Below are 21,657 nucleotides of genomic sequence, written 5' to 3' on the forward strand. Positions count from 1 at the left end.
ACTCCGACCTCAATTGTAAGCAAATATTTCTTGTCTTGTTTTATGTAATATTTCTACTAAAATTTATTGTCTTGTTTTATGTAATATTTTGTCTTGTTTTATGTAATATTTCTACTAAAATTTCTAAAATGACCTTAAATTTGCATTGGAACTCTACAATCATTTTAAAAAGTAGAACAATTAATGAGGGTGAAAAAATAGCATTAAATAAACTTGGTTTTGGTAATTTTTGCTTATATTTAAGGACAAATTTTTTTTGTTGACTTTTGCTTATAAATAAGGTCGAAGGAAGTACATCACTTTCTGGATGAACCTAAAATGCTACTTTTACTTATATATATATATATATATATGAGGCTGAAAGGAGTATTTTCAATACAGTAATTTGCAAATTCTAATAAAAATTCTATAAAAATTTACTACCTAACATCTCATCAGCACTCGAGCATTTTCCTTGTTTAATTTAGAGAGTAGGCTAATATAATAGCGAAATGCAAATTGAGAGGCTAACATGGTGATTTGGCCTAGAAAAAACATTGTCCTAGAAAGAAAGGAAGTTTAAACAACGGATGGATGCAGTAGTAAGTGTATTTGTATTTCCACTCTCTTGTATTTGTATATATTCTTTGAAGAATCCAGATCCTAAATTTAGTGCTATGATACGACAGAAAAGGCGCGACTTTCGAAATGAACTGTGAAAGTAATTTTGTTTTTTAGCGGAAGACAGTGAGAGAGAGTTGTGATTATTATGAAGTTAGTTGAGCAGCAATGAATGAATAAATGGTAGTAGAAGATTGAGTGACGATCATCGATCACCACATCACAGAATATGAAAGGAAACGAAATTGGAGTGTCGAATTCTTCTTCTTATTATTATTATTATGGGATTTGCTTTGGTGGAGGTATGCTTAGTTCTGGTGCTACCCATTTCGCTATAACTCCTCTTGATGTACTCAAAGTCAATATGCAGGTTGGTTAGTCACTTCACTTCTCTCAATTCTCAATTCTCAATTCATTGCTACTTACTTCTTTCTTAAATAATAACTACTACTGCTTAATTATCCTCCTCCTCCTCCTCATCCTCCATTCTATTTATTATAGGTTAATCCCAATAAATATAACAATAATGGAATTGTATCTGGCCTTGCCACCATTTGGAAAGAGGAAGGTTTTTATGCTCTCTGGAGAGGTTGGTCTGCCAAATTATGTGGCTACGGTATTCAGGGAGGATTCAAATATGGCCTCTATGAGTATTTCAAGAACTTTTATGCCACCGATGATCTATTGCTTAATTCTAGTAGGAATTCCATATTCTTTCTCAGCGGTTTGTCTGCACAGCTTTTAGCTGATGTTACCCTCGCTCCTTTTGAAGCCGTCAAAATCCGTCTTCAAATTCAACCTAATTTCGCCCAGGGTTTAGCTCATGGCTTTCCATTAGTATACAGAAAGGAAGGTCTTGCTGGGTAAGTCGTCTATTCTAACATTATCTGCTAGCTGAAATGCAACCTAATTAATTAATGTCACTCTTGTGTTGTGTGTGTAGTACTTTTAATATATCTAACTTGCTTTTCCTTCACTGCAGTTTCTACAGGGGCCTTATTCCATTGTGGAGCCGCAATCTTCCTTGTAACATTCTATCTTCTCTTTTACTACTACTATTGCATATGCAAACTCTTTCTTTACCCAAATATCTATTTTATCCTTACTCTACCTTCAACATTTGCTTCTCATATTATATATATATATTTCAAACTATTATTATGTTCTTCTTCAATTTATCTTAGTATCTATTATTCATCAATCAATGTATATTGCTTGCTACCTGTTTTTACCAAACTCATACATATATATATATATATATATATATATATATATATATATATATATATATATATATATATATATATATATATATATATATATCAATGGAATTAGGCAACCAACTTCAGCTTAGCAGCTTTAGCAAGATATAAGGCTACATATCATATTGTCTGATTTGAAATATCTATGGCTAAGCGGTTTCTTAGAAATCTGTTTCTTGGCTGATTTATGTCTTCGGTGTCGGTCATGTTGAGGACATCAATGCCCTTGCCTTGGCATATCGATTACTAACTTCTCTATTATATGGTCCTTCTATTGACTTAAGATGGACTTCCAAGATCCTATTTATATTTAAGCCTTGTTTTTGATTTGTGTCAATACAATAATTTGGACTTATGAGTGGTCCTTGTTATGGTAGAAACAACAAGATTATACAATTTGATGCATATAGAACTCACTCTTTTTAGTTTCCAATTCCATTCCTACTATGCAGGTAACATTTCTTAGAAAAGTCCTTATATTGGGCTAACTAATTAGCATTTGAGCATTGAAATTTTGTATCTTGTGATGATAGAGAAGAGTTGGGTCATGGACTCTTCTAGCATATAGTTTCTATTCAATTAAACCAGACAGCTTGACATTTTGTGAAGAGTTGTGTGCATATACTCTGAGGTCTTCTTAATATAGACACTTCTTTCATGTCAGCTTATAAAACTTAACAAGTTTATTGGCTGAAGCTTTATGATATGGTTATGAGTTTAATTTTAGTATGTCAACAATCTACTCTTGCATTGAAATCGAAACATCATAATAGTTTATTAACGACTACAAGATATGTGAAACTTCTTATATGATACAACAACACACCAGGGGTACCAGGAGTAAAACTTCACATGAACAATGCATTAAAATTAATCTCATTGCCTGTTTGTTTTAAGGTATGCACTCAAAAAAATGATGTCTTGTCAGGAATGTAATATTTATGAGTTTTGTACGAGTTTTACAAAAATATTCTTGGGCATCATGTATTCCTTGGAATATATTTTACTCAATTTTTCTCTTCTTTTCATTCTCTTGATAAATAATGTGAACTTTCACCCCATACCGCTTTTTCGTAATTGTGCTATTTGTTTTATTATTTTATTTTGATCTAATTAAGTGGCATGTTTGTGTGTTTTATTTGATGCATTAAGTAGGACTTTTATTATATGGGCTAGTGAGATTAGGATTTATAACTTGTGCTTCATGAATGAACACTAGAATGAGGATAATTTTAAGTACTAACTCGTTAATGCTTAACCGTTAGTTAATACTTGGTTCTAGTTGCTTGAATATGAGTTTTACTTGATTTAGTAAACTAGCATGATGACTTGTATTTGATGAGAATATGATTGATTGTTTTTGACTTTGGGGGTAATGATTAAAATGATATGTTTCCTTCTTATTGCTCCGTTCAAAATGATTATGCTTGTGTATGAGTATAGATCTCCTTGTTGATGAGAAATCTATGTTACTCGAGGTTTTAGGTCATTTCCATGATCTTTGATGTTTTCTTGTCAAATGAAATGTTTTGCTCGATTTAGTGATTTGGAAAAATTATTCTAAAACTAGAAAATTATGAATATTTGGGGTTAGGGTGTTACACTGTACACTGTTATTGACATTTATGTGTTCTTAATCTTTGGTTTGACAGTCTCGATGGTCATGTTTTCAACATTTGAGCATTCAGTGGACCTAATATATAAAAATATCGTGCATAAAAGAAAGGAAAATTGTTCTACAGCACAACAACTTGGCGTGACATGCTTAGCAGCCTATGCAGCTGGTGCTGTTGGTACTGTAATTTCCAACCCTGCTGATAATGTCATGACCAGTCTTTATAAAAAAAAGGCTGAATCTGCTATGCAGGTAGAATTTCATGTTATGCCCTGATTCATTTGGAATATGAAAAATCAATCAAGTGAACTTCATTAGTTTTGCTATCTTTCAGGCTATCAAGAACATTGGGTTCATAAACCTGTTCACTAGAAGTCTTCCTATTCGCATTGCACTTCTAGGACCAGTTGTAACTTTGCAGTGGTTTCTCTATGACACTATAAAAGTACTATCTGGACTGTAAGTGGCTTCTTTTTATCAGTTTTCCTGTACTATAGTAGTCAATATAATTGTTTTGTGAAAATTTGAAATGTAAGTTTCAGTGTGATCCGCTTGATGACTTGTGATATAGAAATTGAAGCCTGGACAATCTTAATTATAGATTCATGTTGATATAGGTTGTGTTTCTGTTGAACTATCCTTTCAGTAGATGATATTTCTTCCATGATATGTACCGGTAATCTGAAATATTTTAAATTCTTAACTGATTTTGGAAAATTATAATTCATATCCCTGTGAGGTACACTTTTCTAAGAAGCACTTTTTATTTTTGACACGAAAGTGATGAAACAACTGTCTAAAGATATTTTACCAACATTAAATTGTAACTTGTCTATCAAATTTTTACATCATATTCAATTTTGACATCATATTCCTAGTTTCATGCTAAGCTTCCAATAGTCTTGTTTTGGATGAAGAGAATATTGTGTTTCTGGTGCATTTTGCAGGTTTGCTTGTTTTGGTGTGTACCCACCATAGAGAAATTTATATGCAGTGCATGTTGTTGTGTCATATATATATGTCTAATAAAGCATGTTATAACTTATAAGTATTTTAATACCACCATTTGGTTTTATAAGGAGATTACATATCCAGGTATAGTGTGCTCCCTATGCACACACTACCTTGGTTATGATGTGCATAATTGTTCATTGTTGAACTTGTAATGTTCTTTATCCCAATCAGATATTAATTAATTCTTTTTTTATTTTTTTTTATTTTACACTTTAGGCCTACTAGTGGAGGACTTGCAAGAGACCAGGAGGAAGTTAAATTGTAGCTTGTGCCGTTGTGCCCAAAGTATCTGTGATATGTGGTTGTTTGGTCTTGTGGGTCTGAATGTATTTTTTTAATGCTGTTTATTTTTCATTAAAGTGAGATAAGGATAAGTTCGCTGTTCAAATCTGCATATGCAGGCTTAAATAACTGTAAAAAAAATTCCAGTCCAAGCTCATATGTTTTTTTTTTTCCTTTCTTTTTTCTATTACAGAGTCACTATATTAAACCTGATTTCTTTGCATTTGTACATGTAAATACAAAATAGGCTTGAATGAGATTTTTGTCCCTATAATAATCCAATTTGATTGTTTTGGTCCTTTTAAGTTTTTTGTTTGTTATTTGTTTCATTTCTATTAAAAAAATTATTTGAATAACAAACAAAGAAAAAATAAAAAATTTATTTGAATTTTGGTCTATGACTATGTCGTTGTCTTTCCTCTGCCATAATTGATAATCCCATGTAGCTGGTAGTAGGCACCGATAAGTGTAATAATTTGTTGATGTTGGCTGGCTGGCCACAACTTTTTTTATTTATTTCAAGTAAGCATGCCACCTTGTATTTTAAATAAGATGTTTTTTTAAAAAAATATTGTTAAAAATATAAAGAAACTCTGCTTAAAGACCTTTGCTCAGCCTTTGGACCAATACGTTTATGCTTCTTTCATGAAAAAATGTATGCTGCAAGAAAAACACCTCAAATACTCCAATTTGGATTTACTGTTACTGATATCATTTATTGATGCTTACTGGTAAATGACTGCATGTGATAGAATAAGGAAACATATATCATGTACTGGCCTTTTATGGACGAGGTGTTCCACACATGTTAAATACCATAATAGAACAAAAGTGTTGTTAAATACCAGAACAAGAATTGCTTCTTACCATGGCAAAATATATATTTGGATGACATTCCTTATTGACATTGTCATCCTCTTCTTCTGGTAAGTGTGAATTTCATCCAAATGGATTGACATTTTGTGTGTCATCTTCCTAACAATTATACATGCACATGGAAAACTGTATATTATCGTGTATTGTCTTTTTTTTTTTTTTTTTGCTTTAACTACTAGTTTAATCCGGTTCGGGATCAGTTATGGCATCAAGTGGTTCTAGCCCCCTCCCGATCGCAATTGCGGAGGATCGAACTGTGGTCCTCCCTGACAAGTTCATCATCAATCAACCAACTAACGATTGGTTTATCGTGTATTGTCTTGATTAAGCAACCACATTTGAATTTATTAATACCACACTTCTTTACTCGATCTGCTTCATACACAATCAAATTCAATGTTGATAGCGCACAGACTAAAGAGAAGGGTAAACCCGTCATTTGGAGGGTTTATCAAAGGAGAAACAAAAAATTAAAATAAATAAATAAATAATATAATATTAGTGTGTTAGTTTGAATTTTAAAAAGTTAGTTATTGGTTGTGGTTGTGGATTGTATTTAAGTTTGATGTTTGTTATTTTTTATTTTATGTTGGAAGTTATTAGGAAATTATTTGGCCAGAAGAAGTTATCTTCTGAGAGAGCAAACTGCTCTGATACATTTGCAGATTGTATTTTCCTTTGTAAATTAATGAAAATCGCAAGTTTACTTGCAAAAGCCTTTTCTCTATAATTCTGGTTGTTATCAATTTGGTCCGACCTGCCGGATGCCATCGAAGAAGATGGAGGCCAAAGTGGCTGCACTTGAAGAGAAAATCACTACTTTGGAGGTTTCTTTACATGAAATGCAGAATCAAAATAAGGAGAACCAGGAGAAGATCATCTCTTTATTGAATTCGAATAAGGAGAAGAATGGGGAAGAATCATCGCACAGTTATGAGTCAGTTGGTACTAAAAAGAAAAATCCTGAATTACACGATGAAGCCTGGGATGAATTTCGCCTATCTGTTAAAAAGGTTGAATTACCGATGTTTAATGGTGATGATCCTGCTGGTTGGATTGCAAGGGCGGAAGTTTATTTCAATGTGCAGAATACTAGACCAGAAATCAAAGTGAATTTAGCACAATTATGTATGGACGGTCCTACAATTCATTTTTTTAAAGGACTGTTGGAGGAGAATGAAACATTGACATGGGAAAGTTTGAAAGATGCACTTCTTGAAAGATATGGTGGTGTTAGTGATGGGAATGTATTCGAACAACTTTCTGCGCTTCAACAGGAAGGAACGATCGAAGAATACATTGAAGATTTTGAGAGGTTAGTAGCACAACTGCCCAAACTACCCAATGATCAATATTTGGGTTATTTCGTTCATGGTTTGAAGGACAAAATCCGAGGAAAGGTTCGCAGCATGATCGCTATGGGGCCCATGTCAAGAGCGAAGTTAATGAACGTGGCAAGAGCAGTAGAACGTGAATTGGAGGAGGGACGAAGAGATTGGAAATCGCGAAGGTCACATGGTTCACTGTCCAGACACGTTTTTGGTAACAAGGTTGTCACACAGAATGAAAGTAGACATGGTGATTGGGGTATGGCTCGTAATAACAAAGATAATCGCGATCTTCCTGGAGGAAACGTTGGAGGAAAATCCATAGGTGGTCCGCGTGGAATGTTTAGTGTTGGACAAAATAAAACACACACTACCAACACTGGACATTGGCGTGACAGAAATGTGAGGAATATGTCTTCACAGGAAATTGCCGATCGTCGTCAAAAAGGACTCTGTTTCAAATGCGGAGGTCCGTATCATCCTCGCCATCAATGTCCGGATAAAAATCTGCGTGTTATGGTACTTGAGAATGATTCCGAAGATGAAAATGAAGTAAGAGTGTTGAATGATGAGGATGTGGAAACAGGGGCAGAAGAATTGCAATTGAATGTGCTGACTTTTGAACATGTGTTGACTTTTGATAAACAAACTGAATATTATCAAGATATGCTTCAGTGCATCAGGTTGCAAGGGACAGTGGGGACAATACCGGTGCTGATGTTGGTTGACAGTGGAGCAAACAAAAATTTCATGTCAAGGCATCTAGCTTTGGCTTTGGGTTTGCGAATTACCGAAACTCCTGCGAGGGATATCAGATTGGGTGACGGACATGTGGCTCCGACTTTAGGAGAGTGCCACGGTGTTATTATTTTTGTTCAAAGGGTTAAGTAGGAGATAGATGTTGTGCTTTTTGATTTGGGCGGTTATGATCTAGTACTAGGGATGGCATGGCTGACACAAATTGGATGCACGTACATCGATTGGACCGAGAAAAAAATGCGTTTCGACTACCAGGGTGAATGGATTGAGATCAGAGGGATTCGTACTAGGGAGTGCACTCCATTACAGAACTATGTTGATGAAAATCACTTTGATCAGTTGCATTGTGATGTTCAACAGGGTATGGTGACACCAAATCAACAGTCTGAAATGAAGTCAGTACTGGACAATTTTGATAATATTTTCAAAGAACCACAGGGATTACCTCCTGGTCGACAGCAAGAGCATGCTATACACTTGCTGAACGGTCAGGGACCAGTTAATGTTCGACCATATCGTTACCCTCATCACCACAAAACAGAAATCGAAAAACAAGTGAAAGAAATGTTGCTGTCCGGTGTGATCCGACCTAGCCAGAGTGCGTTTTCAAGTCCGGTTATTCTTGTCAAGAAGAAGGATGACTCTTGGCGGATGTGTGTAGATTACCGTGCTTTGAATAAGGTAACTATTCCAGATAAATTCCCTATTCCAGTCATTGATGAGTTATTGGATGAGTTACATGGTGCGCAATATTTTTCCAAAATTGATCTAAAGTCTGGTTACCATCAAGTACGAATGCGAGAAGAAGATATTCATAAAACAGCTTTTCGTACTCACGAGGGACATTATGAATTTTTGGTGATGCCTTTTGGTTTGACGAATGCTCCAGCCACTTCCAATACCAAATCAGGTATGGGCAGATATTTCCATGGATTTCATTACTGGCCTTCCAAAATCCAAAGGGTTCGAAGCTATTTTCGTAGTGGTAGACAGACTGTCCAAATATGCCCATTTTATCCTTCTTAAGCGTCCCTATTCTGCAAGATCTTTGGCTGACACTTTCACCAAAGAAGTTGTTCGACTTCATGGAATTCCGGAATCTATTGTGAGTGACAGAGATCCCATCTTTGTTAGTAATTTCTGGCAGGAACTCTTTAAACAGCAAGGTACATTCTTGAAGTTCAGCACTGCATACCATCCTCAGACTGATGGTCAGACAGAAGTAGTTAACCGTTGCTTAGAGACTTTTCTTCGTTGTTTTATTGTTGATCAGCCTAAGACTTGGGCCATGTGGCTTCCTTGGGCGGAATATTGGTACAATACTACTTTTCATGCTTCTACAGGTACAACTCCGTTTGAAGTGATGTATGGTCGTTCCCCTTCGGTTATCACTAATTATTTACCGGGCGAAGTTAAAGTGGAAGCTGTTCAACGTGACTTGGCTGATCGTGATGAATGCTTGCGACAACTGAAGCATCATCTATCCCGTGCTAGTGACCGAATGAAGACACATGCAGATAGACATCGTAAAGAACGTTCTTTTGAAGTGGGTGATTTGGTTTTCTTGAAGTTGAGACCTCATGTACAACAATCTGTTGCGGCTAGAATTTGTCCCAAGCTGTCTCCGAGGTATTTTGGTCCGTTTAAGGTGATTGAACGTGTTGGGGCTGTTGCTTACAGGTTGGAGTTACCGCCTACATCTCGAATCCATCCTGTTTTCCATGTGTCCTTTCTTAAGAAAGCTGTTGGTGATGCTGTAGTTAATTCAACTCTTCCTGCTAGTTTGGAGGCTAGTGAAGATTCTATATGGGAACCAGAGACAGCTTTAGAACAACGGACAGTGATCCGACATGGCATATCTATTTCTCAAGTTCTTATCCATTGGAAGAACAAGCCTATTGAGGAAGCTACCTGGGAAGATAAAGACTTCATAATTGGTCAATTTCCTTCCTTCAGCCTTGAGGACAAGGCTGTTTCTCTTGGAGGCGGCAATGATAGCGCACAGACTAAAGAGAAGGGTAAACCCGTCATTTGGAGGGTTTATCAAAGGAGAAACAAAAAATTAAAATAAATAAATAAATAATATAATATTAGTGTGTTAGTTTGAATTTTAAAAAGTTAGTTATTGGTTGTTGTTAGAATATAGAAAATATTATATTATTTGTTGAGAAAATATCTCGATTTGGTTTGTTTATTCTTAGCCCTATAATAAAGGGATTTAGTTTAGATTTAAATTTATTCACTTGGTTATAAATACCAAGGTAGTATCATACTATTTGGTTAATGTAAATAATGTAAATATTGTAATTAGGGTTATTGCCATCATCATCAATAATATTTTATTGTTCCTTATTATTTTCTCATATTCTTTCACCTAAATACCTCATTTTCAACATGGTATCAGAGCCATGGTATCCACCTTGAAACATAATTCCGCTGCAATTTCTCCCGAGAATAATTAATTCTTGGTTATTCTTCACTTTACCTTTTTTATCTTTTTTTCATATAAACCCTAGCCGTCATTAGAATTTATTTTTATTTTGTTCCACACATTTGTGGTTCTTGTTTACCCCTTTGCTTTCTTTTCTAACCCTTATTGATATGTTACTTAACACATGCAGTCACATGCCAATTTTCCATGAATCCTTTACCTTTAACCACCGTTTCTTCCCAAGATTGATCATCAGTCTCTCTTGATCTTGTTTTGGTGGCCTAATTACCTGTTTTGTGATACCTTAATCTGCGGGCATACCCCGTTTGTGATCCCTTAATCCGCGGGCATACCCCGTTTGTGATCCCTTAATTTGCGGGCATACCCCGTTTGTTATCCCTTAATCCGCGGGCATACCCCGTTTGTGATCCCTTAATCCGCGGGCATACCCCGTTTGTTTTCCCTTAATCCGCGGGCATACCCCGTTTGTGATACGTTAATCCGCGGGCATACCCCGTTTGTGATACTTTAATCTGCGGACATTTTTACTTAATTTGATATGGATTCATCTCTTCGGTCGCTGCTTTACTACTTCTTTGATTGCTTCTCTTTATGGCTTGCTATCAATGGATTTAATTTATTTTTAGGGTTAATTTTGTAACAAGCTTAAAGCTTAGTAAGCTTTAGCTTGAGGGGGAGTGTTAGAATATAGAAAATATTATATTATTTGTTGAGAAAATATCTCGATTTGGTTTGTTTATTCTTAGCCCTATAATAAAGGGATTTAGTTTAGATTTAAATTTATTCACTTGGTTATAAATACCAAGGTAGTATCATACTATTTGGTTAATGTAAATAATGTAAATATTGTAATTAGGGTTATTGCCATCATCATCAATAATATTTTATTGTTCCTTATTATTTTCTCCTATTCTTTCACCTAAATTCCCCAAATTTCAACAGGTTGTGGTTGTGGATTGTATTTAAGTTTGATGTTTGTTATTTTTTATTTTATGTTGGAAGTTATTAGGAAATTATTTGGCCAGAAGAAGTTATCTTCTGAGAGAGCAAACTGCTCTGATACATTTGCAGATTGTATTTTCCTTTGTAAATTAATGAAAATCGCAAGTTTACTTGCAAAAGCCTTTTCTCTATAATTCTGGTTGTTATCAAATGCACTCTTTGCAATGCTTTCCATCAACTTCGAGTATAATTTCTTTCATTTGTTTTTGTGTCCCAAACTAATCAAACTCCTTTGAAACGAGGCTTGAATCTCAGTAAACTACAACTTCATCATGTTTTTAATTGAGACCCAATTTTTACACAAATTTCCCATGCTATCTAACATATATTTATTTAGTGTATGTTTGGTTTCAATTTTGGAAACCCCAGAATTGATTCTGGACATGTAGAATGAATTCTGACTTGTTTGGTTCCTCAAAAGTAGAATTGATTCTGCCTCCAGAATGGATTCTACTTGAAGCTAGAAATTGTAGCTTTTCATTCTAGAATTAATTTTTACACTCAAATTCTTTGTCCAAACATAAATCAATTCTATCAAAATCAATTCCGTTAAACTCAATTCTGTCAAAATTAATTTTGTCAAACCGCATAACCAAACAAATACTTAACCTATTGTGCACACATTCAACCTTGTCGTATTTCCATTGTGCATCATGTGACTTGTCTAGGCCCTTACTATTGTCTTCTTCACCATATTTTTGTTGTGGGGTGAGAATTGAATCTCTGAACTTTTTATCACTTCAGTCTCCAACTCATCCACCTCAACCACCAAACATCCTTACAACTCTCCTCCTTCACCGTATCTAATGTAGCATTTTCCACACACAATTTTGAACATACAAATAGAATAATATATGTTTCCTCCGTATGAGACTCTACTATACTATCCCATGCCCTCAGCCCTCGTGATGGTGTCCCGTATTTCTCTTAGTTTGACCTTTTTTTGTTCACATTCTTAGATTTGAGTTCTTTCATTTTGACATCAAACTTACATCTTGCTATGATACCAGTAGATGAGTAGAGCTGGGAAAAGCTCTAGCAACAACATTCATCAAAGTATTGTATTGATCGGTTACAATTATGTTTGGATAATTATTAGAAGATTTCAACAAATTGCCATATCTCTCTACTAAAACCCAAGTGACAATGTTTTCCATCTCAATCTCCATATAAGCAAATGAAGTTGAATATGTCAACTCGGTAGAAGTGACACGAAGCGATAGACAATATTTGCTGATTTTATGAGTGAAATCCATCATTAGCATAATCGAGAAAATGTTAAAATAATTTGAATTTATATAAGTCTAAAATATCTCAAACAATTTTTTTTTTCACCACTAGTACTCGGTCCACTGGACCGTCTAATTTGGTTTGAACGTCAGTTTCGACATCAAGTGGTTCCAGTTTCTTCTCGATTGTAGTTGCAGGGGATCGAACCGTAGCCCTTCCTATCAAGTACAACATCAATCACCACTGAACCAACTGATGATTGAACCAACAATTACCGTATCCCTGAGAATTACCAACAATTATACATACGTACACATACTTATTATTAACCAAATATGATCGGTTTGATGTTATAAGAGTAGAGTGTTTTTGGAGATATTCCCTAACTAAGTAGCGGATGAGAGAGTATTTTGGTAAATTCATAGAGTGCGAGAAAGATATTAAGTAAGGTGGTAAAAGTAAATGTAATTGGACAGTATTATTAGAAGAGGGTCATGAAGCCGCCAAAGATCAAAGAAGAGGGTCCGGCCCAAATAACCGAAAACAAAAATAGAAGATGAAATGGAAGAAGGGGGAGAGAGATTTGACCAAAGAGATAATAAAGACAATAAAACAGAAAAGAAAGCCGCGTGATGGTTGTTGATATAATGTATGTACTCCTATCTGGTTGAAAATTCTATATTGTACATGTGTGTGTGTGTGTTACTACTTTGTACAGAAACAAAGAACGAAAGAAACCAACCTAGCTGGTCAGCACTGACTTCCGATGTTTCTCGGTAGTAACCATCCAATACAAAAATAATCAATATTATAAAAAAATCACACACACACTCTCTCTCTCTCTCTATATCCTAAAATTAACAAGTAAGAGAAGAAAACAAATAAATTAAGAAAATTATTAATTTATTATAATAATAATTTTCCTGAAGCTAAGTTTGTGGAGATCTGTCGGAGCAACCGGAGAAGAAACAATTGACCGGAAACCAATTATCCTTCTCTTTCTTTCTTTCTTTCTTTCCTTCCACCATTCTTCTTTCTGGTACGCACGCACGCTTATGGATTTATTATTTAATGAATTTTCTTTTATAACAAGCTATGAGATTGTGTTTTAATTTGAAATGAATAGAAGGAATGAATGAATGATGTTTGATTTATTTGTGAGGTCAGCACAGCACAGCGCAGCGTATGAAGAGAGAAAGCCGATGATAGATATTTATTATTATTATTATAATATCTATTATCTATAAAGCACCAATAATTGTTTGATGGGCAATACATGCCGTGGATCTTTGAAAGGAAAATACATCCAGGGCTTCACCCAGCCCGAGTCAGATCATTCTTCCAAGCGTAGCACAACTCGTTCTTCTCGTTCTTCTGACTCAGATCACCACAACAACACCACCAATACCAAACAATCTCAACAACCCTTCACCTTTAAGAACGACAGCATGCGTCGTGGCCCTGATAATCAGTCTTATTATGTCTTAGGTCATAAGACTCCCAATATTCGTGATCTCTACACTCTTGGCCGTAAACTTGGTCAAGGTCAATTTGGCACCACTTATTTAGCCACCGACAATTCAACATCCATTGAATATGCTTGCAAATCCATTTCCAAGAGGAAACTTATTTCCAAGGAAGATGTTGAGGATGTTAGGAGAGAAATTCAGATTATGCACCATTTGGCCGGTCACAAGAACATTGTCACCATCAAAGGTGCCTATGAGGATGCACTCTATGTTCATATTGTCATGGAGCTATGTTCTGGTGGTGAATTGTTTGATCGCATCATTCAGAGAGGTCACTATACCGAAAGGAAGGCTGCTGAGTTGACCAAAATTATTGTTGGTGTTGTCGAGGCCTGTCATTCCCTTGGTGTTATGCACAGAGATCTCAAGCCTGAAAACTTTTTATTGGTCAACAAAGACGATGATTTCTCTCTTAAAGCTATTGACTTTGGCCTCTCCGTTTTCTTCAAACCAGGTTGCTGCCTTTTTCTTTATTACCACGCTTCTATTGCTATGCTATGCTATGCTATGCTATAATAAATGCGCTTATTTTATTTTATGCTTCTTCCAAATATGCCATATTCTTACTAATTAGTGTTTGTTTATATCTTCATTTAATTCTATCTGCCTCAGGTCAAGTTTTCACCGATGTAGTTGGCAGCCCATACTATGTTGCTCCTGAGGTTCTCCTCAAGCATTATGGCCCTGAAGCAGATGTGTGGACGGCCGGTGTCATACTTTATATATTGCTCAGTGGTGTGCCGCCGTTTTGGGCAGGTATATGTCACTTCGTGCTTACACTCTTATGATATTTTGTTGTGCGTCTGTGCCATTACTGAAAGTTTTGTCGTTTTGGAGCACAGAGACCCAGCAGGGTATATTTGATGCGGTATTGAAGGGACATATAGATTTTGACTCAGATCCATGGCCTCTAATATCTGATAGTGGAAAAGACCTTATCAGAAAGATGCTGTGTTCTCGGCCTTCAGATCGGTTGACTGCTCATGAAGTTTTATGTATGTTTGTCCCTTTTTCTACTGAACTTGCTATATAAACAAGGACAATCCCTATGTGAATAGAATAGATGATGTTTCCTTTTGGATTGGTCACTATGGCTATTCAGTGGATGTTAGTCAATACGTATAAATATTCAGTGGGATTGTCTACATTATTATATGTAATGCAATTTATTTTGTAGATCAAAGGACATTACTTTTGTGCTTGTTCAGGTCATCCTTGGATATGTGAAAATGGAGTTGCCCCAGACAGAGCATTGGACCCTGCTGTTCTTTCTCGTCTCAAACAGTTTTCTGCAATGAATAAGCTAAAGAAGATGGCTTTACGGGTAAATAAAGTTAATGAAATATTAATTTACGCACTAATGTGGACCATACATTGTTCTTATGAAAATAAATGCATTTTCATACATAATATATGAAGTGCTGTTGTTGCCTTTGTAGCAATATACTATCATGCACTTCTTGATTGCCAAATTAACCAACCTTATTGCATACTTTCAATTGTATTCAAATTATTGCCATATTAATATTATATGAAGTGCCATTGGGTTTTGTATGATTGAAACCAAGTAACTTTAGTTATAGTTGTTTATCATGGTTGCTTGATATGGTATTTTCTTAGGTAATTGCTGAAAGTCTTTCCGAGGAGGAAATTGCTGGTTTGAGAGAAATGTTCCAGGCTATGGATACTGATAACAGCGGTGCAATCACTTTTGATGAACTAAAAGCTGGTCTAAGAAGATATGGGTCTACCCTTAAGGATACAGAAATACGTGATCTTATGGAAGCGGTAGGGTGTTAGTGACTTAGTTCTGTTAAAAATATATTTTTCTGTATTTTGTGTATGTTATGCCATTCTCTTTGTGAGTTCTGTGCTTGCCGGTAACTTATCATTTTGACAGTGGAGATTGGACATTGGTGAACCACGTCAAAATGTGATATAGAAAACCGGGGACTAATATTCATGTTAAGTAAATTCTGATTGTCTTCCGTTGAGCTGAAATGTTTGAGCTGTTTCAGGCTGATGTGGACAACAGTGGAACTATAGATTATGGAGAGTTTATTGCTGCAACAGTTCATCTCAACAAACTGGAGCGTGAGGAACATCTTGTTGCAGCATTCCGATATTTTGACAAGGACGGAAGTGGTTATATTACAGTTGATGAACTTCAACAAGCTTGTGCAGAACATAACATGACCGATGTTTTTCTTGAAGATATTATCAGGGAAGTTGATCAAGATAACGTAAGTCATTTACACTTGTGCCATACATTGACATAGGAAATCCCAGTAGGATGTTTGATAAATAGTTCTGACTATTATTATTGTTACTGCCAAAATCGCTTAGCTTTTATTATTGATTGACCTTGCAAATATAAATTCATCTTTATAGATATGCTAATTAAATTAACTCTTGGCATATGGTACCCTCCTCCCTCCAAAAACAACTGTGTTGCAGTACAACTTTGTTATATTAATTACTGCAAGAACGACAAACCTCAAATTGAGATGTAAATTAGGGCAATTTCATGAGATTTTATGATGCTATGCTTAATAGTAATATCTTGGAGATCTCAGAAAATGTGAGGTTTGGTGCTGAACAGGGTCAGGGTACATGGTAGTGTGTTATCCACACATGGCCGTGTACAAGATGCAGAAACAGTTGGCACTTTAACAAGTAAACATGTAGGGGGGTTTTTTGACGAAAAGTAAATATGTAGCTATACTAATGATTTCATGAGAGTTAACAGTTCTAATGAGTAATAACTAATAAGAATGGAATGCTATCAACATACTCTTTCAAACACACTTTCTATTATTGTGCGAGTTTCATGTGGATTCCATTAGATAACCTAGGACCACTCGCTGTATTGTGATGTATATATAGTGAGTCCCACATGAAATTACTCAAGAATAGAGAATGCATTAAAAAGTATGTATGAAGAACATACTATTATTAGATTTCATTCTTCTATTATTGGTAAGTAATTGCGAATACCGCAAGTTCACTGTACTTTTAGATTTTTAACTAGATATGAATGTTAAGCAACCATCTATATCAAGGAAGGAATAACAGGTTTAAATTAGAGGTTGTTGAGAGTTGTCTGTACGGGAATTGTCCTCGACAAGTGGCAGGCAGGGGTTAGGAACATATTTGGGTATTGGGAACAAGATTAAAAGAGAAGAGAGGAAAGGGGAAGGATGGAAAAATTGAGTGAGGTTTGCAAAGGGAGCAGGGACAAATGTACTTAAGAGAATATATTTTCAATAATTTTTACTGACTACTATATGTACATGTTATGTTATTACTTCATCAAAATAATATATGTATTTATTTATTACATTTATTATATTAGAAAATATATTATAATATCTGCTTAGATATGTATAAGATTTAAATTATATTTTGTTAAGTAAAATCTCTATGATTAGATTTGTTGGTTCTTATCCCTATTAATCAAGGGATTTAGTTGTAGATTTGATAGTACTAATCACTTGGTTATAAATACCAAGTGAGTATCAAGCTATTAATAAGTTATTATCAATAATATTCTTGTTATTTTCTCTCATACTTTAATCTAAAATCCCACAGCTTCAACATGCATAACAAAGTCCGAACTTGAAAATGACTTCATAGATGTATGTTCTCACAATGTATTTTCAGAATTAGGGAGGATTTGTGCTCTTTTGATGAAGCCTGTGCAGAGCAGAAAACATGTATATCTGTTATTATATGTACTTGTAGAGTTATCTCTGATACTGCCAATGAAAAATACAACCGCTGAAAGACTGTTATCAACTATGAATATCATGTGAAATCATGAGAGATGAATGGTTGAATGATTGTTTAATTACTTTTATTGGGAAATATTTTTAATAATATTGATAATGATTTAAACATTGAATGTTCAATGTTTCTAGAAAATGAAAATCCTATGAAGAACAATTATGGTATGTATTTATGTTTCCAAAAATGAAATGCTATATATAAATTTATGCTACAAATCTTGGTATGAGAAGTGAATAAGGGATTTTTAGCTGGTTTTCTTCTACAAAAGTTCTCATTCTTCAGGTTCATAGGGATGATACGATAGGCCTTGGCACTATGAAGTATGTATAGTATGCACTGTGCAGTTAGGACCTATTCTTGATCTATACTTTAGACTTTTTATGATCAAAGATGTTAATATGTTATACTTGTGAAAAACAATTAACTGAGCAAAACAATATAATTTCTTGATCTATGTTTACTTGTTGGTTTGCATACCAATATTAAATTGAATTAAGTTCCTTCACCCTCTTGTGCAGTTATGCTTCATGGTTTTGTTTATATCTTTTGTTTTAGGATGGGAGGATTGATTATGGTGAATTTTCTGCCATGATGCAAAAAGGCAATGTTGGGATTGGTAGGAGGACTATGCGCAACAGTCTGAATTTGAGCATGCGGGACGCACCAAGTGCTCAATAGCTTTTAATTGTGCTCATTATATGCAGGTACTTCTTTGGCTTCAGAAAAAATAGACTTTTGCCCAGTATAATATAATTTTCCCTGCTGTATTTACTTTTGAATTTATAAGAAGCAATTCGTGAATCTCATAATCAGAAATGATTTCGTGAAGCTCAGTTATTGGTCATGAGTCATGACATTTTGAGTATTACTACAATCACTTTTCCTAATACATGTGAATTTGTTGGAGGGTCTTATAATAAGGGGCAAAGAGAGTAAAAAGGATGAGTCATTTATATGGTCCATGCTCCCAAAAATAGTGGATAATGACAATTTTGTAGTACAATTAGCTCACAGAATATTCAGTTCAGTGTCTTTTATGGATACAGTGGGTCTAGATGATGATGGTTGATGACCAAAGAGTGCTGCTAATGTTGACAATATGTTGTCCCAAGACAAATATAGACTGTCTTCATCTTTTCCACGATTTATCAAGCAAGCACTTCTATGACCATCTTCTCTAATTAGCCAATGCCCACAAACAAACATACTGGATAATAAAATTTCCCTCGCATTGCTGATTTTTTTTATTTAGTTTCAATTTGACACTTCCTTTTTGCAAATCATGAGCCAATGCCCTTGCTACAATTACAAGCACCTCTTATCATTGGTTATTTACACAGAATAATTGGTTAACTAAGTGTTATTTCTTTTAAAATAGAAGTAGAGCTGCTATTGCAATGTGTACAGTTACTCTTAAATTAATGTGCTTAGAGTGGTAAATAATCTCCAAGCACTCCAGACCTGCCCTGTCCAAAGTTTTCGATTTGGAATGTGTAAGATTTCCTGATGGGAAAAAATATTTATGATTTTGGATAAAGAAAGTAGTTGGCATTTGGCAGAATACTGGCATACATTTGGAGGCATATTGACCTTAGTGTAAGTGGTAGAGAACTCCTTGCAGTTTATATATGGTAGAGGTGTTTACGTAAAAAGGACATGTGATTAAACTTGGGGTGGGAATGGAACCCCAATAGTCAATAGAGTTTCATTTTTAGCAAAAAAGATCCCTTCCAATCATAAATTTCTTTCTGGTTCTCATGGAAGTTAGAGAACTCGTTTCTGTTGTTGAATGATAACTTTATATGTAAGCAGTAACTTATACAAAGGCTAACTTGCATACTAGTTTATTTATATGACACGTATTAGCCGTTGAATATGTGTTACTTTTCGGAGGTTAACATGGCCTGTCCTACATTCTGAGTCTGACATGCCATTTTGGCAGGTTGTATGTAGCAAAGCCACAGAAAGAACAAAATAAAGCCTAAATCTTTACCGACAATTGTTTTTAATCCTGCTGACGGATCCTATCGCATGGAGAAAACTGGGGATTGTGGATGCTCCTGCAGGAGCACTCATCAAGTGTAACATTTGTGTGTTGTATGACTGCAAAATTTGTTTGTGTCTGTGTAAAAACTAATTCTTGCAGCTATTTTGAGTTGGTCTGTTATTTATTTGTGCTTTCATATAGGAGCATTCTGTTTATAGTTCATATAAGGATTTTGATTATTCAGTTTCTGATTTTTCGCATGTAAAGTTTCACACACTAAGACATTATGTATTGGCTGAACTGAGAAGCATATTTGGATTCTGTAGGGGCACATGAAGTGTGTTAAAGTGACAATGTAAACATTTTATATCCCAGTAGTTTTGTTTTGGCATTAAATGCATCCTTCTAATAATAATAGTAACATTTGTAATAATTAATAATATCTTGGTTAGACTTTACTTATCATGAGGCCCAATTCTGAATAACTGGGGTCTTCTTCCCCAAGAATCGAAAGGTTAACACCAAATTAAGTAAATAATAATAATAACTAACATAAAAATGGCAAATGCGAGTCCCAAACTCTAAATATCTGCATTTTTTAAGGTTAGCTCATGAATTCACATACACACTAAGACATCTCTAATGGTCAATTTTTTTAAGAACTAGTTTTGTACTTGAACAATTGTACTATGGATGGTTGACTACCTTCATAAGTGGTTCACTTGACTAATGTTTAAAATTATTAAAAAATTTAATGATTGCGAACAAATTCTTTAAAAGTAAAAAATGACGACTGTTCGATTTTATTGTTAAAACAATGATATCATTGATATGATTGATGTTTATTTAATACGAGTTGTATCTATTGTTTTTTAAAAAAAAATATTAGCGATAGTTAGTTGTTCTCCACAACATTATGTAATGCTTACGCAAATTATAGAGAATCAGATTAAATGTAGTCACATTGGATGCAGTCGAGGTGCAGTCAGTATCGCATAATTGTTTGATCTAGATTAGACGATTCAGATATTTAGATTTTTTATTGTAATTAAATATTAAATTTTGATGTTAAAATATAAACATTCTGATTTTAATCGGACAATCCCAGATTGATGACTGCATACAGTATGTGATTGCACTGAATCCAAATCCAAATCAGAGATATTTTGATCTAATAGTAAGAAATTATGCAACTTAGTCGTATGTGGCCGTAGTCAATCTAGATCCAAATTATAGATATTTTTAAGGAACATTCACTATTATGAAATTTTTTTTTTAATCTATTTTGCCATGTCGTATTTTTCCGATGAGAAGGAAAATTAAGACGAGTTTTAAGTTAATTAAATAATTAATATATTTAATATCTAAGTTTGATCTAATAGTGAAAGATTTGTTATATTTGGTCTCATTGTAAATAAAATAAAAGAATCTAATTTTACAAGAAAGAAATATAGTAGTATTCTAAGAGCATTTCCAATGGTGATATCACTTTGGGTATTATACATTGCTAACAAGTGGTCCATAAAGTGTCATGTAATATTTTTGCAACTCATACATATTATATTTTACTTCAATGGTGATATCACTTTTTGAGTATCATACATTAATAACAAATGATCCCTTCTATAATTATATTTTTATTTTGTCAAAATAAAAATAAAAATATATTTAATTTAATAAATACATAGATAATAAATTAATAATTAGATATAATGAGAAATACATGACAATAAATTAAAAATGTGAAAAATGCATAAATATAACATGAAATATATAATGAAAAAAATATAATAATTAATTTTGATTATTCTCTTGTCTGAAATGCTCCCAAATGTGTTCCACCAGATATGTTTGGAGTTGTTGGTGATTTGTTTTTCCAAGAATATGTGCAATATATAAAAATTGTGTAATATATAGAATAATATGAAATAT

The 21,657-nt window shown here is 34.3% G+C and overlaps 2 protein-coding genes across 3 annotated transcripts; both read left to right on the plus strand.

The window, feature by feature from the left end:
* The first annotated feature begins 368 nt into the window (after positions 1-368).
* Positions 369-5,055, plus strand: LOC123919594 (mitochondrial phosphate carrier protein 1, mitochondrial-like). Of its 2 annotated transcripts, XM_045971550.1 has the most exons (7): positions 438-581; positions 669-970; positions 1,102-1,463; positions 1,583-1,626; positions 3,515-3,729; positions 3,812-3,936; positions 4,708-5,055. In XM_045971550.1, exons 2-7 carry the CDS (start codon positions 830-832, stop codon positions 4,754-4,756), a joined length of 936 nt encoding a protein of 311 aa, XP_045827506.1. In that variant the 5' UTR covers positions 438-581; positions 669-829; the 3' UTR covers positions 4,757-5,055. The 2 variants fall into 2 exon arrangements, with proteins under 2 accessions (XP_045827505.1, XP_045827506.1); XM_045971549.1 differs by having other exon boundaries at positions 369-970.
* Positions 5,056-13,098: 8,043 nt separating this feature from the next.
* Positions 13,099-20,121, plus strand: LOC123919735 (calcium-dependent protein kinase 26). Its single transcript, XM_045971722.1, has 9 exons — positions 13,099-13,459; positions 13,588-14,403; positions 14,562-14,705; positions 14,792-14,944; positions 15,158-15,273; positions 15,570-15,737; positions 15,968-16,192; positions 18,294-18,442; positions 19,681-20,121. Exons 2-8 carry the CDS (start codon positions 13,686-13,688, stop codon positions 18,414-18,416), a joined length of 1,647 nt encoding a protein of 548 aa, XP_045827678.1. The 5' UTR covers positions 13,099-13,459; positions 13,588-13,685; the 3' UTR covers positions 18,417-18,442; positions 19,681-20,121.
* Positions 20,122-21,657: the final 1,536 nt, after the last annotated feature.

Source organism: Trifolium pratense, linkage group LG4 (assembly GCF_020283565.1).
Source record: "Trifolium pratense cultivar HEN17-A07 linkage group LG4, ARS_RC_1.1, whole genome shotgun sequence".
Lineage (NCBI taxonomy): Eukaryota > Viridiplantae > Streptophyta > Magnoliopsida > Fabales > Fabaceae > Trifolium > Trifolium pratense.